The sequence below is a fragment of the Alosa sapidissima genome, chromosome 5 (genome assembly GCF_018492685.1).
Source record: "Alosa sapidissima isolate fAloSap1 chromosome 5, fAloSap1.pri, whole genome shotgun sequence".
Classification (NCBI taxonomy): domain Eukaryota; kingdom Metazoa; phylum Chordata; class Actinopteri; order Clupeiformes; family Clupeidae; genus Alosa; species Alosa sapidissima.
Window position 1 is genome coordinate 5189799 of NC_055961.1, and position 26946 is coordinate 5216744.

The 26946-nt window shown below is 45.5% G+C and overlaps 1 protein-coding gene across 4 annotated transcripts in view; it reads right to left on the reverse strand.

Annotated features, from left to right (window-relative positions):
* Nucleotides 1-26077, reverse strand: part of larp1 (La ribonucleoprotein 1, translational regulator) — a 40973-nt gene extending 14896 nt beyond the window's left edge. Inside the window, exons 1-7 of one of the 4 annotated variants that reach the window (XM_042092110.1) lie at nt 25371-26077; nt 8881-8942; nt 8606-8671; nt 5601-5672; nt 4414-4567; nt 3617-3751; nt 2421-2573 (exon numbers count right to left, since the gene is read on the reverse strand). In XM_042092110.1, the coding sequence (XP_041948044.1) occupies nt 2421-2573; nt 3617-3751; nt 4414-4567; nt 5601-5672; nt 8606-8671; nt 8881-8942; nt 25371-25758 (1030 nt within the window). In that variant the 5' untranslated portion in view covers nt 25759-26077. The remainder of the gene's footprint in view (nt 1-2420; nt 2574-3616; nt 3752-4413; nt 4568-5600; nt 5673-8605; nt 8672-8880; nt 8943-25370) is intronic. The other 3 variants (XM_042092109.1, XM_042092112.1, XM_042092111.1) reach the window with 3 other exon arrangements.
* Between the last annotated feature and the right edge of the window lie 869 nt (nt 26078-26946).

The window sequence follows — 26946 nt, forward strand, 5'->3', positions numbered from 1 at the left end:
CTAGGCCTATAGCCCAACCATTTACGTCTTCAAAAAATAACAACTTGCCAGATATGCCTTCATATTTTTGGGCTTCATTCAGCATTTTGTTCTTCCACTGGAAATGACTCTTCTACATTTGCTGCCTGCTGCATCCTTTCTGTTTGTATTGTTTAGAAAATGTTTGACGTCTTGAGTTAATGCATTAAACATTGTTTGCTGGTAACCAGCCACAAATAGCCTACAGATTCTTGCGTGCGTACATTCTCTATTCTCTCCAAAATGTGCCCGTTCTATAGGCTGGCCAAGTGCGTAATTCTGTGGCATAAAGCAGATGTATTTGTTTATTGTACAGAAAAAAAAAATAACCTGTCAAGCAGTCAATTGACTACATTGCAGTCAATAAGTAGGGCAAATTACAAAACCAAAACGTGGGTCATAGTTGTCTAAGCTTCTGCTGTGAGGCCAAACCCTTGAACAAAGACGCATTGATATCTGCAATAGAGTTTTTTTTGGCGAAACAAGCTCACAGCCGAACGAGTCATAGCACTGAAGGGAGAGGCAACTGCATGTGATCTTCCCACGGGCCAATGGATGTACAAGTTCTCCTGTGCCTACGATATTTAATCCAGTGTTTTGTCAAGTTGCAAAATGCTATTCGTTTTAACGAATTTTTATGATAGTATGAAGTACTTTTTGTATAGGGTACTATCTTAATTGCTTTATACTCAATATTTGACCAATGGCTATTGCATCTGTCTATTGAAAGTGAGAATGTGGCATGTGATCTGTGTAGGCTTCATAAAATAAAATAAACAGATTGCTAATGGCCTACAAGCGGATCTGGGGTGCGTTTCCCGTACAACTACGGAGGTTAGCTTTTTACTAACAGGATGCATCGTTCAACTAACCAACATGTAAGTTACGACTGTTTCCCAAAACTGTCGTACTTACATAGTACTGTAAGTTTGGACCATGATAGTTTCCAAAACTGTCTGGACTAAGGTGGTTAATGACGTTTAGTAGCACGTGAACAGGCACCTGCACATACTTCTGTGGCGCACTGCGTTAAGGCCGGCAGATGATAGCTGCCGTTGCACAGCAGTTACCAGTCCCCTGTCCAAGAGTTCGAATCTGGGTTAAGATTTTGACAACAATATTGATTGATATTGAATAATTGATCGTTGTTTACCTAAGTTTATCTTTTGTGCAGATCATATTATCAAAATCAGAATCAACCTTCTTGGCTTGGTTTGCATAAACTAACAAGGACCCCCCCCCCCCCCCCCCCCCTCCATGAAAATCAAAGGCTACATATTCTCAGCTGACTCATCAAAAAGTGCGCACCACCTTATTATTATCTGCAAGTGTGTGACTTTTACTTACGTGCACATGGCTGCAAATTGACTTCTGCCTTGGGCATTTGAAAATATGGATGTATGGTGGTTAGAAGTGTAAATATCAATTAGACACCAAAATATATTTATAATTATTAATTTGCAAACAAATAACTGGTGTCAGTGACGTCTTTGACATGAAGATCCCTGGAACTATGATTCTACTAGCATTCTACCACAGGTCGAATGGTGTAGTTGTAACTACACAACTTTACGATAGTGGTTGCGAACGTTCGTTGCTACTATGGTTTTGGGAAACACTAACGTAGTGTAACGATGCATTGGACTATGTAAGTTCCAAATATGAATGTAATTCTGCGGCATAAAGCAGATGTATTTGTTTATTGTACAGACAAATACAAATGACATGTCAAGCAGTCAATTGACTACATTGCAGTCAAGAAGTAGGGCAAATGAATTTACGAAACCAAAACGTGGGTCATAGTTGTCTAAGCCTCTATAGCGTAGCCTGTTAAAAACGTCGCAGAAGCCTACCCAAGGCTACAGATTAATTCAGAACAGTTATTTCTCTACTGGCTCAATTTTGATTTGCGTAGTTGCGTTAACCCAACACTGACAATAATGTAGACAGCAAATTTCGATTTCCGTTACCACCGTGTAGTCAAGCCTTAAGCCATGGCCCATACCCAAGTAGCCTAAATCGAGGTAAATCAAGCTTTTTCAGAAGGGGCGGCAGGCAGAGCGATGTACAGTGGCAGAGCGACGCACAGTGGCTGAAAGTGGTACTAAAGCTTCACGCAGCTTCACGCAGCTTCACGCCTCGTAATGCGCGACTGAAGTGGCCATTTGAAAGCGATGCCCACTGTAAACCATTTTGAACTTATTTTTATGTTCAGTAAATAAATCAGGTGTTTTCAGAATAAGATAAAAAAAAAAATATATATATTTATATTCACATTTATCTAGTGTGTGTGTGTGTGTGTATATAAGTATTGTCTTTGTATCATCACAATCAGTACTTGTATAACAGCAATGTGTGTGTGTGTGTGTGTGTGTACACATGTAGAATGTGTGTATGCAGACCTCTGCTTCCTCCTCTGCCTCTGCCTCTTCCTCTCCCTCGGCCACGGCCGCGTCCTCGGAACCCAGCACGGAACGGAGCACCCTCGCTCTTGACACTCGACACCTCGTCATGGTCGTCACGGAACTCACGCTCGTACTTCCCGCTGTGCCAATCTGATGAGCACAAACACACACACTTCAGAAATCACAGCTATTACAGGCTGGGTATTGTGTGTGTACTTGTAAACACTGCAGCTCTCTGACAGGAAGTCCCACCCTCTATAACAAAAAAAAGCCAAAAGCTTGGCATGAACACTAATGGAACATTCATCCATCTGTTTTGTAGACGGTGCAACCATAGAAACAGCTGTGGCAGGGAAACATGGTGCTGAAACAGCAGCTACAAAAACCCAAATTATTTTGATCTTTGCCCCACCTAGTTGAAGCAAATGTCAACAGGTTGTTTATGCAAGTCCTGTCAGATTACTTCAAGTGATTCCAGATATGTTCCTAAATAGTGAATTGGATCAGGTGTACATAATCATGAAATAATAATGTTCTGTTCTCCCTGGCATATTTGATTTGATGAAGTCTCATCATGTGCGACCGCCCGGATGTGTTACCACGGTAGCTGATGATGAAACCACAAGCTTATGATTGCTCAGGCACAGTCTGTGTGATAGACTTTTGACCATCTCGCATTAAACTGGACTGATCTAATGGACTCTGGTGGCGCCATCAGCACCTTCCTGGGTTCATCATCCACGGGCCGCAGTGAAGCCTCCCTGCACTGCACCGCATGTCCCGTGTTATTAAAGCTACCGCTAGCGATGGGCAAATGAAGCTTTGGTGAACCACTGCAGTGTGAAGCTAGCGACACTAGCAGAAAAAAAAAAAAAAAAAAAAAGGATGGCCACCACACCTTAATTTTTCAACATAAAAGTCCTTAAGTAAACCAGTATTTTTGGTTATACTGGTTTGGGTAAGGACATTTATGTTGAAAAATCTGGAAAAAATGTGGTGGCCATATTGGATTTTTTTTAATTAGTGTTGCTAGCTTCACACTGCTGTCTTTCAGTGGTTCTCTAAAGCTTCATTTGCCATCACTAGCTACCGTCACTTTGGGAAGAACAGGGTGAACATTTCATGAGATGTCAATCAATGCACAGCTCTCCTGCTCATTGGTCAAACAGGGTCATGTGGGTGTGATGTCGTACCGCGGAGGTCGTTCCTGCTGTTCGGGGGCATGCGGGAAGGCTCGTTCTGGCGCGTGTTGTTCCGGGAGGCGGAACGCTCTCGCGGGCCCTCAGACTTCACCTCAATCACCAGAGGAACCCACTTGTGCTTGTTACCTAAACACACACACACACACACACAAAATAATAAAATCATGAATTAGTCTGTCAGCTTTTCCATTACACAGAATGGTAGTTAAGATTTGACACCAACACAAATACATCAGACAGAAATGAGTAAACTGAGTACATAGAGCAGTTCCTCAGCTGTACAGTAGGCGTCACTATTGCACTAAGAGAAAGAGGGAGGAGCAGGAATGGTGTAAACTCGAGAAAAATGACGTGGCCCAGACAAACACACACTCGCACACGACACGAGCACACGTGCACACACACACACAGACCCCCAAAGCGAATAACTGCACTAACACACACACACACACCCAAGCAAATAACTGCACCAACACACACACACACACACACCAAATGACAGGCAGAGAAAGAGGGGTGGGGGGAGAGCTGACAGGGAGAGAGAGAGAGATGGAGAGCAAGCACAGCCAGCTCCAGTTGCCAGGTTCAGAACTAGTGGAAGAATTCACAAACAGTTCAGAGAAACCCCACAGCCAGACAGCCATGTTCTTACGCTGACGGCCCACATCGTGGCTTTATTTACAGATCAAATCACGTGTGAGCTCAGTCGGTCCACAACCTCCTTTCCCTTCCTCTCCCTCCAGTACAGGGAACCCCTTTCCCACTCCACAAGTTGCTAGGAGACCCACCTTTCTTTTTCTGGCCGTTTTTCTGGGACTCCTCGTCGCCGTTCTTCTCTTCTCCCGAGTCGTCCGATTTGGTCGTCTTCTGGTTCTCCTTGGTCTCCTCGATCTCACGCTTCTCCTTCTCCTTCTCCTTCTTGGCAGTCACCTTCTTCGGGACCTAGGGAGACACAACACACACATTGTTCACACATTCTTTATTTCTCCTCCACAAAGTACTGTGCATGTGTGCATTTATCTGTGTGTGTGTGTGTGTGTATGTTAGTGTGTCTAGTCCACTTGGTGTGTTAAAGAGGTAGCATGTGTGTTTGTGCACAGATATACATCTGTGTAAGTTCCCACCATGTTGGTGCGGTTATCTTCAAGGCCACTGTAAAACTCTTTTTCAGCACAGTGTGTGCCAACTCATTATTGCGTAACCTTACCATAACTGCACGCATAGCTCATCTTACCTTCTGCCACACAGACTAGTCAAACAGAGCACACACACACACACACACACACTGACTATTTAACTACAGTTCACATTACAATGCCATGCAGTTACATCCAGGGTAAATAAAGCACTTTCCTTGGAATGAGTTAGCTAACTGAAGTCAATGACATCTCAAACTGATGAAGTTTCAACACCTGTTTAAAGGATGTGGAACCACAGTGTGTGTGTGTGTGTGTGTGTGTGTGTGTGTGTGTACACTGTACGCATTGACATGCTGACCACCTAAGGTTCTGGTTAATGTTTCTGTGGTCTTCCACGAACACAGCAAATATCCTCCTCAGCAGTTTCAAATATTTCACACACACACGTATGACATCACTGTTGATTTACACGCACTGCTAAGGTCGTACATGCTTAACACACTTTTGCACACTGCTGTACAACACCATGCTGTCAAAATGTACGAAAGCCCGTCACTAAAACACACACACGCGCGCACACACACAGACACAGTCACAGAAACACACGCAAACAGCTAAAAACCCATGACTGCAGAGAAGTTTCTTTTAATGATCAAAATGTCTGGGCTGTCCACAATTTAAACTTCACATGCAAACCTTCAGTGCACACTTTTCATTACACAGACAGACACACACACACACACAGTCCAGCTGACAAGATGCAAAAGTTAGGAAGCATTCTGAGCTAGTCAGGGGAGATGTTAGCGGTCAGTACGTTGGCATCCTTGGGGACTTACTGAGGGGCGGCAGGTGGTTGGGCCTGCCTCACGAGTCACCTTAACACACACACTGCTCGCGCTACCCTCCGTCTGCACACACAGGGAGAGAACAGCGACTAAACATTAACGAAAGACACACACACCCCTAACATAACATAAACAGACCATCACCATGCAGGAGTATCTCAATACAGAGACAATCAATCAAGTCTGACTTGACAAGACGATAAACACCACACAAGGCTGACTTATCTCACACCCAAGATGAGATCAACACTGTGTACTATAGACAAACCCCATCAACAGTAAGCTAATAACGTCTTCTTCCAAACAAACACTGAACACACGGCAAAAACAAGACCTAAGGTCCACTTGGTAGTGGACTGACACACACGGTAAGAGTTTGAATTTGGTTTTGTAAAGATAGGGCTGCTTAACGGTCTTGCTGGCGGGGGAACAAATGAGCTCCATCGGCCTTCCTATACCCTGCTCTTATGTGACCATCCTTGACTGCCCTTCTGTGGACGCTAATTTGACCTTGAGGACGCTAATTTGACCTTTAAGGAAATCTGCAGCGAATCGAACACAGAATTAACCCAAATCAGGACAAACTGGAACTTTTAGGGGCCCTGGAAAAATGATGAAACTAGATGACAGAAAAAAAATAAATAAATAATTGAGATTAACTAATTTACAAAAGTGTCATCGTAACTTCCTCCACTGTCCATAAGAGAGAATCTGATGAATCTGACGAACCTGACCACCTCTTCCTGCTGCTAAAGCTCATTTCTCCAAAGCAATTACTCAGTTATCTCTAGCTGCCCCCTAGGGAACCAGAGCTGCTATTTTTAATTAAAAAAAACATATCGGACTGGGCTCCATTTTAAGAACTACAGCGTCCCCAGTGGTTTGGGAGGAATTAAGTTTAGCTGCTACAGAGGAACTCTGCAACCCACTCTCTGTGTGTGTGTGTGTGTGTGTATGTGTGTACGAGCGAATAAAATGTGTCTGTGTGATCTTCACCTTGTCCCTCGGCTAAAAGTATCTTTGTATACAAGTTGCTGTATGTTTGTGTACAAACAGGTTTCTCGTCGGATTTCTCTCCCTCACACATGTAGTCATTCTCTTAATAAATCTAAAAAAATCATACGCACACTCTTAACATCCACTCCCTACACGCTTATGGGGTGACCTCTTCAATTGGTTGGATTAGCATGCATATATTTGAGATGGATAAACCTCAACCCTGCACCCATGATGACCTTGACATTCTCAGATTCCTGGGCATCCCTGCACCTATGATGACCTTGAGATTCTCCGATTCCTGGGCATCCCTGCACCTATGATGACCATGACATTCTCCGATTCCTGCGCATCCTGTGGACTTCAGCAGGTGAGTCACGTTTTCTGTGTCCAAGGTTACATGATGACTAGTACACTTCAGAAGTGATGGGTGAATATCTTGACAATGTATTATTACCATTAACTATTGTTCACTAGGTTTTGTCGTCATCAATGTACAGCCTCTGTGCATGAGAGTGTGCATGAATATATGGAAGTCTGAGGAATAGCTCATATAGTGGTGGCTGCTTGCTGGACTCCTGTGTAGGGCACTGTGTGAGTGAGAGTGTGTGTGAGTGTGAGTAAGTGTGTGTGTGAGCGAGCGAGAGTGTGTAACATCTAAAATAACGGTGGCTGCTTACTGGGCTGCAGTGTAGGACACCATGTGTGTGGGACCCTAAGAGAGAGAGTGTGTGTGTGTGTGTGTGTGTGTGTGTTAGTGGAACATCTAAAATAGCGGTGGCTGCTAGCTGGACTGCTGCGTGGCACACAGTGTGAGCGGGCCCCTAAATGGCCATGCGTCTGTGGCAGCCGTAGCAGAGGGTTATTCACGGCTCTCCCTGACCTACATGGGGGGGTGGGCAGGGGGGGGACCTCAGCTGGCTAAAAAAAGGGGTTACGGGGGACGTACACACCTCCACGTACGCCTGTCCACCGACCAGAGGGCAGAAATAACCACCGCACCCTTTACCCCAGCCTGACAGAACCTAGCCCAAGCAAGGATTTATGCTTCTAAGAGGCTCATCTAAGAACACCGTGTGGACAATCGCAACCCAATACACTCAAACGACCAGCCAGGCTAGTCTGGTTCAGAAGGTCAAGAAATCATCGTGGGTGCAGGAAAGAGCAGAGGCTGGTCTCCAGCACCGACTGGCTTTGCAGCAATGCTACGAACTAATCTTAGCGCCGTCAGTGGAGGCTGACATAACGCGTCTGCCCCGGTCACTTCAGAGTGTCCAAATAAAAAACAGCATCCTGAGCCCTGGTGGTCGTCGCTAGCGGTCATCGCTAGCGTCCGAGGATGCTCGGAGAGCTCCCATGACCAGCCAGGCCCCTCTGGTCAGAGGAAAGGCACTCCACTCAGAGCATGGTACGGGGGGCCACAGTGGCTACGGTGTGACAAGTCACCGACCGCATACATCCGCAACTGGCGGGGATTGGTGCAGCACAGTTTTATTCGTTTTCTTTTAAGTATAGTTTTTGGGCTTTTTATGCCTTTAATCAGATAGGATAGTGGAGATCGACAGGAAGTGAGTGGGAGAGAGAGTGGTGGGATCCGGAAAGGACCACAGGGCGGGAATCGAACCCGGGTCGCCAGTATACAGTGCAGGTGCCCCAGCCAGTCGCGCCACTGCTGGGGCTGGTGCAGCACAGTTTAACAAGACTATAAAGACTGGTGACTTTATGGTTGATGCTAGAGAACAGGAACATGACTATTTGGGTAATGCTTAACAACAGTGTCCAAGCCAAAGGCACGCACAGCCATTCTTTTAAGAGCTATAGCTACAGAAACAGACAGTTGAAAAACTGTGCTATTACAATGGCTTTGCCTGTGTTCATCCATAAAGCCTCTTCTGTTGAAATTATTTAACTTTTTTACTAGGGTACAAGGTTGCACCTGTAGATTTTAAACAAAGTAGTAGATATTTGCAGTCGTGTGTGTGTGTGTGTTCTGGTCTCACCTGTTGGTCTTTTGAGGCGATCTCTCCAGGGGTTGGCCAGTTATTGGCATCTCCAAAGTCCCCAACCTTTACAAGATCAGTAAAATCATTTCAGCGCCATGGTGATACATCACCTCACACATATCAACAGAAACAGAAAGCATGCACACGCATGGCAGTGCCATAAATAGGAAGCCAATATGCACAGATTGCACTGATAGGTGGAGTACGGATGTCGTGCGTGTGTGTGTGCGTGTGAGAGAGAGAGTGTGTGTGTGTCTGAGAAAGCATCTTACCTTTCCTCCTCTCCGGGGTCTGGGGTTTCCTGCCTTCACCACCTTTGCTGGTCCAGTGGGCTCTGTAGGAAAGGAGTAACCCGTTAGAACACAACCCAAAACACAGATGAAGGGAAACTAAATCTTTAAAGGTTGTATCAGCGATAGCGGGGATACGTCACTTCTGTTGATGTTCAAGCATCAGCCCCCCCCCCCGCCTCCCGTGCAATTAAAACGTCGGTTATTGGTTGAAACACTTTATTTTGCCTTTAAGTGGGTTGCCAACCCTTGTTGGAAGCTATTGTTTTTGTGTACAGATCTCGGAGCCTAGGCTGCCTACAGAGAGGCGTTTTTTTGACGGCCTGCTTATGGGGCAGACAGCTAGCAGATCGTTAGGAAAGATCAGATGAATGTGATCATTTATGTTTGGGCCTGAAATCGCTGATACAACCTTTAAGGCTCCTAGACATTACGAGTCATTTCAATGTATTAAGATCTCTCCTCGTTCTCTCCTCGTTCTTCACCTCCCTCTCTCCTCTTCCTCCATCCCTCTCGCTCCCCTCTTCCTCCTCCCTCTCTCCTCTTCCTCCTTCCATCTCTCTCTCTTCTCTCTCCCTGTCTGTTCTCTCTCTCTCTCTCTCTCTCTCTTCTCTCTCCCTGTCTGTTCTCTCCCTGTCTGTTCTCTCTCTCTCTCTCTCTCTCTCTTCTCTTCACTCTCTCGCTTTTCTATTCCTCCTTGCTCTGCATTGAATCTTCCTCGCTTCAGGACTGCTTCTTATCCAGCACCTCTGTTAGCCTGGACACACTTCATGTTTTTGAGTGTGTTCAACAGTGGCCCAGATGGGTCAACCCAATAGAAAAGCCACAACATGATTTGCAAACATGAAAGCAAAATGTCACACAAATACAAATGCATAAAAAAATAAAAAAAAGTCACACAAAGAGGGTTTTGTCTGTAGCATACTTCCATTCCAGGCCCTGGGGGCCAGCACCACTTCCTTATTAACCCTTAAAGGTGTAGGTTTTTGAACGTTCTAAGTTCCGCAACAATTGAAGGTTCTAAAATTCTGTGTTGAATTCAATGAACCCAGATATTCTTTAGAACGTTCATTTCTCAACATTCCCGTCACACCGGTGTGACGGTACTCCTTTAAGGGTTAATGTGTACCACAGCCTACAGAGCATCACTGGGATATATAGCGGTGTGTGTGTGTGTGACCGTCATTAACCAACACACACACTCATTTCTTCCTTCCTCAAATATCAAGTTCCCACTCATGTCACCTTAAGTGTGAATGCATTCTGGCACAAGCAGTCTTCTCTCTCACACACACGATCCTGCTTTTATGCAATGGGGGAATCCTCAGGAAGACACCAGGGCAGACACATGGCTGATGACAGACAGACACACACAGACACACACACACACACACACACTTGGAGGGGACTGGGTGCGGAAACCAGTAAATCTGTATGTCCATGGAAACATGAACCAAACATTGACCTGACTGGACTGGAGGTGGGGAAAAGTGGGCGTGTACTAACGGATCACCCTACAAGGCCTACAGAGAAATCACTAAACCACACGAACCAATAGGAAAGGAGGCAGGAGGGGCCTCACCGCCACAACAGGAAACAGGAAACTGCCAACTGCCAGTGGGTGCAGCAACTGCTGCAGATGCAGAGACCTGTCGACAAGCAGCGCAGTGACCACACTCAGCACCTTTACTACCACACTGACCTCTTGACCTGCTGACGTTTGGTCACCCGCATAGGCGGTCAGGTATAAATGCCAAAGAGATTTTGCTACAGCTGATAACACATCAGCCCTACAGTGTGCAGATCCTTCTTTTGATTTTTACCTTCAATAGAAGTTTAATGGGACAGACGCGCACACACAGTGCCCATCGGCCAATAGACCAGACCTCCAGCACTGACTTCCAAGCATGCAGCGGCTTGGGGAGTGAATTATATTCCTGGTTCTTTCTAGTATTCTATGCAAACGATCTATAGTTTCAGTTATCTTTATACAGGGGAAAATCTCTGAGGGTAATTGTCGCAACATAGTGCGGAACTCTCGGTTCACGAACATTCTAATCCCATATTTGTGACCGTACTCCTCAGCAGGTTAAGGAAGCACTAGTCTTGGACCAGACACCTCCTCTGCCATTTCAGTGAGTCTAATGAAGTCCCCACGGCTGGGCAGATAGTGTTAGAGACCGCCTTCTCAAGCACCTTCATGTGACCGACTGCGTGTGTGTGTGTGTGTGTGTGTGTGTGTGTGAGATGGTGTGAGATATTTGGCCTATATGCAGTGCAAATGTGGGTGACCGCGGACTGACAGCACCTTGATAAGTGACTTTCTGTGCTTGTGAACATAAGCGTCATTTGAACGTATATAGCGAATGCGCATGTCTGTGGTCTACAAACTCTTAAGCATGTGCAGGAGTGCCTTCAGCATGTATGAGGAATGCCCATGCCAGTGTGCGTCACAGACATAAGACACTAGTTTAGATTGTGTGTGTGTGTGTGTGTGCGCATAGCGTCCACAACTTTTACAGAAGCGTGGCTCTGTGTGGTGCTTCTATAGGCTTATGTGTCTGTCCGCATGCACGCACACGCACGCACGCCTCAAGGGTACGTAACCATCAGTTCAGGAGTTGCTTACTGTGTCATTGGTTTAGCCCACCACCTAACTTAACAGCTACACATACATATCATTCATTTGGGGAAATAATTATGCTTATAGTTCTTCAAAGACCCAATTTAACCCTACTCACAATGAACATTACATTAACATTAATTAACAGTTGCCAGTAAACTCATAAAGCCTCAATAAAAAATACCAACAATGGTAATAGACTAAATAGAATTTAACAGAATAATACAAACCGAGGAATAATCAGTTAGATACAAGGTACACAGGTGAGTCTTTAGAAGCTTACTGAACATCCCACAACTACCACTAATTGAAAAGCATTAGATAAATCATTCCACCATTGAGGGATCACAGACTAGAAGAGTCTTGCCTGTGATCTCTTACATTTAAGATGGCAAGGTTCAGACCCAGCAAGTGCCCTGTGGGCCAGAGGGAGGGATTTGCATTTAATTCTGGGTTCTATACGAAGCAAATGAAAAGCAACTAACAGGAGTTACATGCGTCGTCTTTGGCTGACTAAAGACATGCCGCTGCATTCTTTGGCTGACTAAAGACATGCCGCTGCATTTTGAATCTTCTGTAATGGTCTCACCACACAAGCAGGTAGGCCAGCTAAAAGCTGCATTAGCTGTGAATACCAGAAGCTCTGTTTTGGAGATTAAGCTGAATGTGTTGATCTTTCAGACTGAAATATCTCTGAGGTATGCAAAAATCAGGGCAAAAACAGGCGTCATCAGGTGGGAGACAGGTAAAGTTGAGTCTCATCTGCATAACAGTGATACACATGACATATCCGTTGAAGTTCATGATCTCACCCAAGTGGTGTAAATGGAGAACTGAAAGGGGCCCCCAGTACTGATCCCTGATGTACACCTTTGGTGAGGCCAGGAGACTTTGAGATCTGTGTAACCCTTGCTGAAAGAAAAATGAACTTCCTTGTAACAGAGTGATGAATTAATAATATGCGTGACCAGGGGTAAAATAGTGGGTGTGATGGGATTTCAGGAGTGGATGGAATGGGATTCAGAAGGCATGCTGTTGCCCCCCCCCCCCCCCCCCCCCCAACCTGTTCCACTGGAAGTCTCCAAGTCAAACCCCATCAACCCCTTCTTCTGTTCCTCCTCTCTCTCCCCCTCCATCTTTCTCTCCATTTCCCAACACTATTCACCTGGAACTCCCATGCTAGTCACCCGCCCACTCTAGTTGCGTACACAGACTTATGACAGCTCATAAGTGCACAGGTTACCACATCAGATCCAGTCTAATTCCTGCATTCAGCAGCAGTCAGCCCTCTGTAATCTCCCATTCTGCTAAAATTAGGCAGTCTGCGCTGGCTTAATGCTATAGCCTGACCCACAAAAAACACAGAGGGGGAATTCAGGCCTGGGCAGGACCTCTTGCTTAGGCAGTATGACTAAGCAAACCAGAGCTCAGGAAGCTGAATCTCTTCACAGCTAAGACCGTACCCAGCCCTGTGACACGCAGGGGTGGAGACCACTAGGAGAGATAACCACAAACGCAACCGGAGACGGAGACGGAAGACAAGAATAAGAAAATTCAGAAGGAAAAGAAATGCAAGAACACAAGAAAGATCCACTGGAAGAAAAACAGGTTGGGTCACTTGAGGTTGAGGCTTAAAGAGAGACTAGTTCAGCTTGACCTTTACAAACATTCCTTGACCTTCTCCAGGTCGACCCCTGACCTTTCCCACAGTGCAAGCAGTCTCTGCCACGACCCAAGGTCAAACAGCCCAAACTTGAACGTGTGCACAAAGTGCTGCTCCATCAAGAGCCCCCACCTAGTGTACACATAAGCCATCTCAGAACTGTTGAAAGAATCAACTGATTAATTCCTAGATCTTCTAATCCTCACGTTAATCTAATTTTAACTTTCATATTTCCCTCAGAATGTCCCCACACACCATGCAAATGGAATGTGGTTCTTTGCTTATGACTCCGCCAAAGACGCTGTTACTATTATTTATACTCTGGTGTGTTATGTTGACACAGGAAGAAATATCAGCCAGATGGTGTGTTTTGGCTAAGAGCAGACAGTCTGGTCTGTTTGGGCGAGACGGCAGTGAGACGTTTACTCTGCACTCTTACAGGGTCCAGTAGGGGAGTTTCTCCTAGGTGGTACATTACCACAAACACAGGGGTCACAACCTACAACACTGCCTTTAAGTAACAGATCACCAGCCAGCTAGCCTGGCTAACGTCAGACCTCATCTCATTGAGATGGGGTCTGGGAACTAGACATTCATTTTCTCGTATTTGAAACGTGGTTTACGAATGCCCAGACCCGATGATTGGGCGCTACGAATGTCTATCAAATGCGTCTGTACATAGCTCATAACGGCTTTGGTGTGTCGTCATCGTCTTGCTGCCCTCCCTATGTTCTGTGATTGGTTTCTTCGTTGAGGTGAAAACGAAGTCCATAGAATCCAGGCTGCCTAGCAGCGTGAATAAAATCGCGCGCGTAAGGCAGCATGCGAAAACCCAGGCTACCAGCCAGCAGTATCTTACAAACACACATAACCTTGGTTGTAGACAAAGAAACAGAGTAATGCATTCAAATCTCAAGAAGCATGATCAAATAACAGTGAGACCACAATTTCTTATTTCCGATTACCCCCAGCTCTTCTTATGTAACCCTTTTGTAAATGGACTGAAAATATCTACTTTTATCGATTATGCTAGGCGTTAGCATATCTATGGGATTTCTCATATACATTAGCCATAAGCTAATGCATTAGTATCTATTCTGTAACTTGAATGCTAGCCTACATGATTGCTCTTAAACAAAACATTTAAGGATTAAGGATATAACTGATATGTACTCAGTTGGTCTGCTTAGTTTGACAGTGAATCCTTTTGAAAGGAACTTCAGCTTTAGACTCTCTCTTGGGAAGCTGTTAGGCCTTAAGGATATTGACTAATTATCATTATCGCCAAAATCACAAAACATAAGAGATATTATTTTTTGTCCATATCGCCCACCCCTACCAGGCACCCAAAAACAGGAAAAACACAGACAACACACATTTCCATCTTTCTCCCCAACCTCCTCGTGTGACATTTCACAGCAGCATAAGGGGCACCATCTCCCTTTGCAGGCCTGGAGGGTACTTCGAGTTTGGTTGAACCAGGCAATGAACCAGGCATTCCTTTGGCATGATTTTTTTTTTTTAAGTATATTTTTTGGGGATTTTATGCCTTTAATGCGACAGGATAGTGGAGAGTGACAGGAAGTAAGTGGGAGAGAGAGTCGAGGTGGGATCCGGAAAGGACCACGGGGCGGGAATCGAACCCGGGTCGCCGGCATACGGTGCAGGTGCCCCAGCCAGTTGCGCCACATGATGAATCAAGCTGATGAATCAAGCTGATTTGGGAGCTAGTTTGGGGAGTTGAAAGTGATAAGGCCATGATCATCCATTAAGAAACTTCCTTGCTTAAGACCTACCAAGGAATCATGTGCACATGCTGATTGCAACTCAACCTTCACACACCACCACATCCCATTTTCATTAGAGGGCCGATTCACAAAATCTCCTAGTCAATGCTACCCATCGGCTGAGCCAAATAAGTGCTTCAGCGTTCTACTGTACATGACTTTTAAATGAGGGACCAACCTGCTGGACAAGACGGTGCCAGGCAACCAACTGATTACTTACAGAAGGTCCGAGTTGGCTGCCATGACAACTGTACACAAGCCAGGCATGTCCTAGCAACCCTGATCAAGCTAAAGTCACCAGATGGAATGAAGTGTGATGTCATAATGTCACGGAACATTCTCCTGGCATTCCATTATATCTAGGTTACTGGAAGAGTCATCTGAGAATTTCCCATGGGGTATTCTGTGTTTCTCAACAGCACAAACAGGGGTGTGTTCATTCTCTATGGGTGGTTCTCACATTGAGAGCATCTAGATGAAGAGCAGAATGCCTCCCTTACTGTTGCAAGTAGCCCACACCCCGTCAACCATTCATTGCATTTTGTTGATTATAAGAGTAATAGATTTTTGTGAATATGATTAAGTTCCCTCTGCTTTCAATTTTTGTTGTTATAACGGTCACTTCACCACAAAAACAACAGTGACAAAATTGGGGGGAAAAAAGAATGTTAGTAGACATAAGAAAGTAAAAAGGGGGGGGGCACAAAGTTACCACAGCTGACAAAGGCATGCTGTGTTATAAAATAAATAAGACAACTAAATAAGTTTGTGTTTAATACCACAGAAACAAAATGGCACAATAAGAATGCTAATAGCCACACAACAGGGACGTTTTACACCAGATAGTGTGGCCATATCTGTTGTAAGAGCAACGGCAGCTGCAACAGTGACTAAGCCGTGACTATCAGTAGGATGGACACCACCACAAGTAAAATTAAGAGGTTGTTAATGCAATCATAGTAGTGCTGACCAGTTACAGCAGTAGAGCTAATACTGAAGTTCTAATCTATGCAGTAATGTGACCAATAGTACAGTAGTGGTACTCATCGCAATGATACTGGTCAGGAGTTGGTTGTAGCTAATAATGTCAGAGACCACAATGTGTAACATCAGCAGCTCTAAGAGTAGTCTACTACTCAGCGCTCTTGTAGAAGTACACATCTAAGTGTGCGCGCACACACACACGCGCTCACACACACACCCTCTGGAAGCTCCTGACTCGGATACCATATGCAGGCTTGGGCAAGCGCACCACCACACACACACACACACACACACACACACACTCCCTCCCTCCCTCTCTCTTTTAGGCATCGTTTGAGGATTGCAAAACTCAAACAGTAGCTAGACATCCTGGCCCTGTGAGGCCAAGTGTGATCAGAGAGAGTGAGAGATGAAAACAACATCTGATCACTGACCGTTTACTGGGATGGTTTTAGTAACACCGCGCACACACACTAGGGCTGCACAATTTGGGGAAAGTGTCCAATTGCGATTATTTTCTTGACAGATATTGCAATTGCGATATGATTTTTCAATGTCAATGAATTGATTCAGTTCAATATTCCAAATGCGTCTCTAATTTGTGCCGGCACCCCCGATTGGTGAGCACGCCTGGTGCACAAGAAGCACAGCACCCCCAACCGACTATGAAGCTCACCAATCAGAATGTCTGTGCCCCTCAGACACTACACACACAAACCAACCAGAAGTGGCATAGTCAAGGAGGATGAAATGAATATTAAAGTCAGAAATGTGACAAAATCAACTGTGCACAATTATTTGTAGCTTTTGCGATTAGGTAATTGTGTTAATTGTGCAGCCCTAACACACACACACACACACAAACAAACCTCTGTGAGGCCGAGTGATGCACATATAACCAAACCAAAGCTGATGGCTTGAATCTAAACTTGGGACATTCATGACTATTTCATATCAATGTGCTTCTGTCCAATCACTAGTGTGGGCTAAGGTAGGACAGACCCTACCACACACACACACACGGAAGCAGAGTGCGGCAGCGGCAGCAGCCCACCACACCCTCTCCCTGAGCTGAAGCCCTGCTCCCCGCTCACACACACTGCAGCGCGCTCCACTCTCTCCTGCCCTCACCACCAAATATGGAGGAACACACAGACCAACAGGAGGCTTTCTTTCACACACACACACTCAGTCTGGAGAACCCACCACCGTCACCACGATCACATGATCCGCCTAATGACATCAGTGCCCGCTGCTTAAGTTGCTTACACACACAAACACACACACACACACACACACACACAAAGACACTTGGGTAGAGCTTTCACACGCCAGACACAGGGGGTGGGAGTTGGGGTCAATCCATATCACGCTGCACAGACGTAGTCCTGAACAGATAAAGCAGGCAGGACCAAGTGTGCACACACACACACACACACACACAAACAGCAACAGAGGTCTCTGTGTGGTTTAAATCTCCAGCCTGTGTCCACCCTGCACAACAGACGGCAGACTCAGAGGCCAGCAACACTCAGGCTCTCAAACATCTCTTGATTTCATTTATATTTTCATGTGTTTTTAAAAATAGCCCAAAACACATCTGATTAAATGTGCTAGAAACAGATCATCTAATTTAGACTTCACAAGTGACCCGTGAACGAGTACATTCACAAACCGTAGCGTGTTGTTGAATACAGTGGTTTGACTGGAGCACAAGCATGCCAGGCCAATCAAGCAAATTAGCGGCTGTTTATGACCAGACTTCACACGTTTCCAGCTGTTCAGCAACACTTGTGAGGTTTAGGGAGAAGTCACGGCCCTGACATCATCATCATTAAGAACAGGAAGACTGCTGCACACTAGAGGATGGCACAGGAACCAATAACCATCAAACTTACAAGTAAAGCAAGAGGGCCAATAAAGACGGTCTATACAGCCCAAACCCTTGATGCTAGGAGTGCTGGAGCCAATGAGTGTGCTCCATACTGAGATGTCAGGTGGTGTGATGCGTGTGTGCTGTGTGCCGAGTGAGAGACAGGGCTCTGCTGGGTGCTCCAGTCACACAGCCTCACATCGCTACACACACGCGCTATCTGCTTTAACCCTTAACGTGCCGGAGCAGAGGGACAGGTTACCCCCCTCGGAGCACATCCTGTGTGCAGAGAGGAAGTGGACGGGTCAGATGAGGAGAGAAGAGAAACAGCAGAAGAGAGAAGGACACACACGAAGAGAGGACGGGAGGAGAGGAGAGGAGGGGAGGAGAGGAGGACAGGAGAAACGAGAAGAGACCAGAGGAGAGGAGAGGAGGGGAGAAACGAGAAGAGACCAGAGGAGAGGAGGACAGGAGAGCAGAGGAGGAGAGGAGGGGAGGAGAGCAGAGGAGGAGAGGAGTAGAAGAGAGCAGAGGAGGAGATGAGTAGAGGAGAGATGAGGGGGGGAGTAGAGGAGAGATGAGGAGAGCAGAGGAGGAGAGACCAGAGAAGAGATGAGGGGGGGCGTAGAGGAGAGGAGATGAGGAGAGACCACAGGAGAGGAGTAGAGGAGAGCAGAGGAGGAGAGACCAGAGAAGAGATGAGGGGGGGAGTGCAGAGTAGAAGAGCAGAAGCGATGAGGACGCATAAGAGAGAGGAGTAAGAGGAGGAGCAGAGAAGAGATGGAGATGAGGAGAGCAGAAGAGAGATGAGGAGAGGAGAGGAGAGCAGAGCAGAGGAGAGATGAGGACACATATGAGGAGAGCAGAGGAGATGAGGACGCATAGGAGAGAGGAGTAAGAGGAGGAGCAGAGAAGAGATGGAGAGATGAGGAGAGATGAGGACACATATGAGGAGAGATGAGGAGAGATGAGGAGACATATGAGGAGAGAGATGAGGAGAGAGATGAGGAGAGAGATGAGGAGACATATGAGGAGAGAGATGAGGAGACATATGAGGAGAGAGATGAGGAGACATATGAGGAGAGAGATGAGGAGACATATGAGGAGAGAGATGAGGAGAGAGATGAGGAGACATATGAGGAGAGAGATGAGGAGAGAGATGAGGAGAGAGATGAGGAGAGAGATGAGGAGAGAGATGAGGAGACCTATGAGGAGAGAGATGAGGAGAGATGGGGACACATATGAGGAGAGATGAGGAGACATATGAGGAGAGATGGGGAGACATATGAGGAGAGAGATGAGGAGACATATGAGGAGAGAGATGAGGAGAGAGATGAGGAGAGAGATGAGGAGACATATGAGGAGACATATGAGGAGACATATGAGGAGACATATGAGGAGACATATGAGGAGACATATGAGGAGACATATGAGGAGAGAGGTGTAAGAGAGATGAGGAGACATATGAGGAGAGATGAGGAGACATATGAGGAGAGATGTGTAAGAGATGAAAACCAAAGAGGATGGCAAGAGGTGGAGACTGCAGAGCAGAGGAGGAGGAAAGGAGGTGAGGAGCCGTTGAGAAATGCAAATAAGCATCCTGCCGAGCCAGAGAAGAGACCAGAGGAGAGGAGAGGAGAGGAGAGGAGGTGAGGAGCCGTTGAGAAATGCAAATAAGCATCCTGCCAAGCCAGGCAGGAGAGGGCCGACAACAGGAGGCAAACCCAGGAAGTAAGTGGCCTGCACAGTCAGATCCATCATTACTACACTACAGCCCGGGCACTACGCCTGACCACACGCTGGGCACAGGACATTCGCAGGATTACTGGGGAACCGTCTGTTTCACTCCATCAAACTGTTTCACTCGGTCTGTTAGTCTGATATTAACACCCCACAGTTTCAACTAATTGGCTTTTAACCGCAATACTGCCCCCCAAAAATGGTTGAACACCAGCTAGTTCATTAAACTGAATGAGGTGAGACAAAAATCCCATTACCAGCACTTGGTGCTTGCCTTCTCAATTTGTAGACATTTGAATGCAAGGTTTCCCTTGTGAGATTGCCATGGGGTGCCCCAGCACTCCACCGAGTCCAACAGCTGATAACAGGGTGGAATGAGGTGTGCTAAAGGAATAGAAATCTGCAGCCGCCTACACTTTTGCCTTGGGAACGAGATGCCGACTGATTGACCGATTCATGGGAACGAGATGCCAACCGATTGGCCAATTCTTGGTTACAAGATGCCGAGCAGCTTGATCCATTCTTCGTCCATCCGCCAGGGCGCTGAAATTCCTGATGTGGCAGACAATGACGTGCTCCTCTGGTGCTGTATGTTCACCGGAAATGTCAGAACACGAAACAAGCCGACAACCTTTGGTGTGGGGTTACCCCATCTTAGCCCCACACCATAAGAATTAGAACAATGGTGACACAGAACATCTTAACTGACACCTTGTTGAGACAATTTATGATGGGGCCTGGCACAAATAGCTTTTAACCCTTCAGCGGGGGTTTTAAACATTCTAACAAGATATTATGTTCCGCAACAATGTAAGGTTCTAAAATTCCATGTTGAATTCAATGAACCCAGATATTCTTTAGAACGTTCATATTAGAAACATTCCAGTCACACCAGTGTGACTGAACCGGCTGAAAGGAAGAAAGCTTGAGCATGAGGACAATTACATGTATTGATCAGAGAAACAGCTTTCTAGCTTACAGCCAATCAGAGGCGCTCTTACTAAAGAAGTGGCCAATAGCCTTACTGATTGCTCAATAAGCATGCTAGTCACTGGCCTAGTGTTCAACTGCATTCTTAACAGGCGTTACAGAAGCCATTAAACCACATGCTTTAAATACCAGGGGCTGCTGTAACATAATGCTGCCATGACACACATTTTCATGTTGTTTTTTTTACACAGACACACACGTAGCAAGTCATTTAATAGTTAAGCTCACAGTGATGACTCCAAAAGTTCAACCCACTTTGTATTTTTCTAATTGGCACATGGACGAAGACGGACTACATGAAGTGGCCAATGAATATCTCAGCCTGCAGACATCTTCCGATAGATACACTTCTGGTGTGTGACCACCCGGCTTTATTTATGCACAGAAGAGAAGCACTGCAATCAAATACTTTTTTTTTTTAAAGAAAATCAAAAAAACACATCTGCTGAATGTAAATGCCTATAAAAATGTTGCCAAGAGGGCTCGGCTGAAATAGAAGTCTTCTGAAGAGTGGATTATACGTGTCAAATTTAGGCCACGTCCAAACGAAAACGTATTTCTTACCGTTTTCCCACCTTAAACAACACTGGTTAAAAAAAATAAATAAAAAAATAAGACAGAAAGCGCTTTGGTGCATATGCCAGGGCAGTCGATGGAGCCGTGGCAGTGAAGAGGCTTCACTCCAATTCACGATGAAGAGACAACAACATTCCAAAAGCAGTCGCATGAGACAAGCAACTACGGAAAATTCAGTTCTCAATTCAACTGTAAAACAAATAAAGTTATTTTTTTACGTTTTGCACTGTGTCTGGTATAGAGCAAGTTACACTGGGAAAATTAGGATGCCATACTGGTGTGCTTCTAACTTAGCCACAAAAGGCTGATAATGCGTGCACAAAAATCATGACGAGGGGGGGAAGCAAAAAACATTTTAATAGGACAAACAAATGGTTTGGTTCTGACGAGCAGAGTATCAGGTCAAGTGTAGTGGTTGAGTTTAGGGGTGGGGCTATGTCTTCATCGAAAATGCATCCACACGGCAAAAATTAACCGGCAGTTTAAAAAAAGATTGATTTTGGGCTCCTAAAACGCCATGGTCGTGTGGACGCACAAAAAAAAAAAAAAACAGCCTCGTGTGAACGGGCCCTTATTTAACACACCCGCAACCACCCCCTGGACCCCCCCCCCCCCTTTCAACCAGAACTACAAAAGGCCAGAGGTAACCAAATAAAGAGTAAATGCTAATTCAGCCTGAGGAAGCTCCAGGGGTGGGTGGGGGGGGCATCTCTCACCTCACCCCTCTCCTGAGGACTGTGTGTGCGGTTAAGTCTCTTCCTGCTTTTTCACACCTGAATAAACGTGTCAGGTAATGACTAAGCTCTCCTTTGCATCTAGATCCACATACTACACCCTTGCAAACAGGATCAGTACTAGGCTCACAGGTCACAAAAAAACAACTACTTCACAAACATCTGCACAACTCCTGAGTGTTATCAAACTCCATATATCACACAATGCACCGAATAGTGAAATGTAAGCCTTGATGCTGCTGATAAAAAGAACTGTGTAGTGTGTGCCAACCAAACATTACAGGGAACCTACATCGGGCATGTAACCAACACATTTCTAACACCAACACGTATAATACTTATATACGTTTCATTTGCCTGCCGCAGCAATTAGCTTCCACTACAATCAATAAAATTGCCTACATCAGACGTGATAGCGAACCACTTTTAAAAAAATTAGACTAGTCTCCTAAAACATTTTTTTACGTTACGCGAACAGAGAGCTTCAGTTGCGGACATGTTGTAGCCTCCCTGTTAGACTGAAACACACTTAAACAGGCTCTGGGAGAAAAGAACAGAACTCTATGGCTACACCCAGGTGGAAGCATATTTTTGTCAAGGTTCATAGTGAATTAAACATCATAAGATTATATCAAAACAAATCCAATCCAGGAGAACAGGAGTAAGATGCAGACACAGAGGAGCGTGTGCCCCATGAGAAATGTAATTTGGCTTGCTGCGGTCCAGACTGGTTCACTCTGACAGACAGAGCTCATAGGTGGAGTACAGGCAGTCCACAACAGCCCTAGAGCTAAAGCCTAATGCCTGGGGGACTATTCTCATGCCTGAGGCGGGGACACCCTACTTCTGCATGCATACACACACACAGTGTGAGTAAGGGGCCCCAGACAGATAGGTCGATCCATCCGTCCTGACCGGATGGATCATGTACAAAAAACAAATTCACCCAAGCCAGCCCTGATAGGTCTTCTACTCAAGCAGGTCCATGCAACACTGTCCTTATAAGCAAAACAGCCACTGCCTGCTAATCTGTCTGTTGACTTCAGTACAACCATGGCCGTGAGGAGGGGTTCACTACTGCAACAGGTGCCCTCATCTCACAGCTATTACCAGCAGGGCTCACACTCTGGGATGGCTGTGCTACATGTTGAACAAACCACGTATCAGAATGAGCGCTGATACAGAGTTTGTTCAAACTGTTTCAACACATTTTGTATTATCTAAAACCTTCAGCAATCACTGACCATAGGTCAAAAACTGGGTAATATGATTATCACAATGGTAAACTACCGGGTAGGGTATGATCTGAAGGAAGAGGGTGAATGCTCCGACAACTGAATCTGACTGCAAGCTTGAAGAGAAGGTGAAGGAAGTAGGAACAACTTCCTGACCAGTGTTTCAACACTGGACCACATTCAACTGTGTTTTATACGGCCAACGGTTTAGCATCAGTGTCATGCATCAGTCTAGACGTAAAACACGTGATAAAGCAGGGGGTTGATGCCACTTTGTCTCTTTCATTCAGGCACAGAATTACCAATAGATTTAACACAATCCACACTATAGAATAGGCTTGCTCCGACAAAGAGCACTGCCACGCCACATGAATTCGATTCACACGTTCTGTTTTCCTGTAAATGGAGGAAAAAACGGCAGACTCTCCCTGTGGCCAGCATGCATCCCCGTTGTCGAAAACAAGCGACTGCCTGGCTAGCCTGTTCTTCGTGACATGGGGGAGGGGAAGACAGACAGGCGAAAACTGTTTTATCACGCAGAAATGTCGCGTTAAAGGATTGATCCCTGCAATCTAGCAAAGTTCAAACGCTGTCTATGCTTTTCATCGAACTAAAACGAAAAGTCATTAAAAGCATAGCAATAATCGTGGGTAGGATTCCTCCACCGAAATCACATGGCTTTCACCACGTTGTCTCTAACTCAAAGGATGCTGGGATAGAATTCTAGACTCGGGTCTGATCTCGTGGCCGTGCAGTTTAGTTGGCAATTATGGAGAAACGTGTATATTATTTGGTTATCGGGCTTTTACATATATTGTTGACAGAGCAATACAACAGATTGCAAGGTCCATCGAGAACACGTCGTATTACTAACGTTAGTATAATCTATAGTAGACTCTTCCACATGAAGGCGGTTCCTGTCAGTTAAAAGTCTAGCTAACTAGCATTAGCCTAGACGCTAACATGCTAGCAAGCTTGGAGGAGAGTTCTTCGTGACATGCTGGTTTGGCAAAGAAACAAGATGTCATACACGACGTTCTTTTGCGAATCAATATCACTTGAATGATTAACGCCAACACTGAATCAACCTTTGTGAGGCTGTATTGACAGAAAAAATGCAATTTTAATACTGTATATGGCATTGTCCATCATTTGGACGAACACGTGGAAATCACACGTGATGTTCCATAACAAATGTGTCAGCTTTTTGGCTTTTGTTGATTTCTGAACTCCGTTTCAGTAATCAACAGCAAATGAGGATTCGTCATTCAATTGCAGTTCACGCTTCTCACAATGACAGCACAGCCTTCAGAAAAGTAATGCATTCCCTGCATTTTCTCAAGAATATGGTGGCTAGCAAGTACCATCAGGCCTAGTAATGCTGAGCTATTGTTAGCCTGACCCAACTAGCTAGCAAGCTAGCTGACAAGCTGTAACGTTAATGACTCGGATATAAGGGCTTTAACGATACCAGACTGGGGAGCGTCCAGTGTGTTCAAACAGAGGCGTCCATTTGAGAAGCTTAAGTGCAATACTACTTAAACCACTGTCTGAATGTATAAATCTATATACTGTTTTCCGGCCACATTTTAAGTCACCTTTTAGTACTGACGTTAGGAAATGATATGGGTTAGCAAACAGCGACACGCTTGCCAACGTAACTAACGTTTGTTACATTACCCTGAATGTCATAATTGGCTTTTTATGTTTTCTATCCACTGACACTGGTCATAAATAATTTGCCATCCAAAACGACAAACATTAATGACGACAGGTTTGGGGAGGCCAGCTCTCCCAACATAACGAGGCCTGACACTTGTAAAGTACTCCCAACATTGGCTAACGTTAACTTATGCTAGCTCACCCCCTGTCTTGCAGCCATCTTTCAGTACGGTAGCAGCATTAAACCTTTTATTTACCAAGAAGACACACCTTTACACAAGGCCCTAGACGACTTGTTCTGGCATTCGTGTAATTTACAATTAAATCGCATTAGCTTACGGTCTCCAGTACTCCAGAAATAGTGTTTGGGCCTTGTTCTATATATAGCTAGGAAGCAGGAGACAGTCTGAGAGTACGGCGTCAAGCAAGCTGGCTCGTCTTAACACGTAATACCTAGCTACAGACAAACTCTCACTAGTCCAGTTAGGATGAAATCAATTACCTACTTACACTCAAATGCACTTAACACCTAAATGCAGGGCATTCGGACAAGTTATTAAATGCACATCTAGATGGAAAAAAATGACATCAAATGGAATACAAACCCTGATGTGCCTGTCCGTTTACACTGACCACGGTGACGGCGTTCATTTTCTTAGTCCATGGGTTCACCTTGGGCGGTGGAGCCTCCGTAAACTCCTTTTTGTTATTTTTGACATCTTCCTGGGAATCACTGAGAGATTCTTCGGGCGAATTCAATTTCCCTTGGTTGTTGATCTCTTCTTTCGCTTGCTTTAAACACTGTTCGTTGGTGGTGCACCCACCCGACTCCGCATCGGTTCCCTTGACGGTGCTCGAATCGTCCGAAACGCCCGTCGTCTTCGGCCCCTTCTCCAAACGGTCGTCACCATGTTTGATCTGGCCTGCATGCCCACGGTCCTCCGGGTTCAGCAGAGGATTGTTCGGCAGGAGAGCCTCCACCTGCGTGGCCATTTCTCCTTTTCCCTACACGATACCCCCAAATCCGCTTTCAACCTAGCAACAAATAAGGTGTATCCCGTGAATAACCTCTTGTCTTAGCTCTCTCCACTCCACCCCTAGACCAAATAGCCTTCAGTCTAAGACGCAGAGTGGTTTCTTTAAGTTAAAACATTAAAAAGCCTCGGTAAACCTCTAATATTACTAGGTAATCTCCACTACTCCCAGCAATATGGATGACCACCACCACGCGATAGGAGGGAGCGCGCACGCACACGCAAGGAGGAGTGACCACGCACGGTAGTGTGTGCGCGCAGAAAGTTGAGACCGAGGCTGCTGACGTTGGTCCCGTCCTTTTCGAGGAAAACAGGCATTCGTGAACTGACTGCTCCGCCGTATTTCACCGTACTACATTAGAAAGCACGTGTCGGTCTATGGAATAGCACGTGTGTCTTCATGCTCCAGACATTATTCGTTTGAGGGAGAAGGAGCGTGCGTGGAGTTGGTCATTGTCCTCTTGTTTCTCTGTTCTGGGCGAAAGCAGAATTGTTGGCCATGGACACGACAGCGCTATCTTGCAGTGTGGATCCTCCCTTGCTGCCTGGGATCCTCGCTCTGATCTCATCAAAGTTTATGGATTGCATCCAGCAGCGAGCTCACCTCTCAATATAACTTCACGCTTCGCCTAGTTGCATAGAAATAGAGTTCCCACTCATGATTTTTAGGATCTTTGACTTTGACAAATGCCTAATAAAAACATGTGGTAAAAATGTTACATTATGTTAGGCCTACATCATCATCCTCACGTCTAGTCTTTTTTCAGAATCAATAGTCCACAGACTCATCAATTTGCCCACCAAATCAATCATGAATATTTATCATTATTGGCAACTATGTCCACCAAGAAGCATATAAAACAAACTGACTTGACTGCAAACATATAAGATGAGTTATCAAAGCAAAATGCACTTTTGTTTTGCCAATAATATGAATTGGCTGTAAGAGGGACACAGATGTACAGCTGTGTCATGACCAGAGTAAGAAGGGCTTGCAGGGATTATTCAGTACCCTTGGTATGCAGAGGGCAAATATAACACTTGAAAATCAGCTTGTACCTCTACACGTGCCCTGGGCAGTTTCTGTATGTTACCATTAATGCATTAACCACCACAGCCCTGTGGGAGTGAGAAAGTGTGTGTGTTG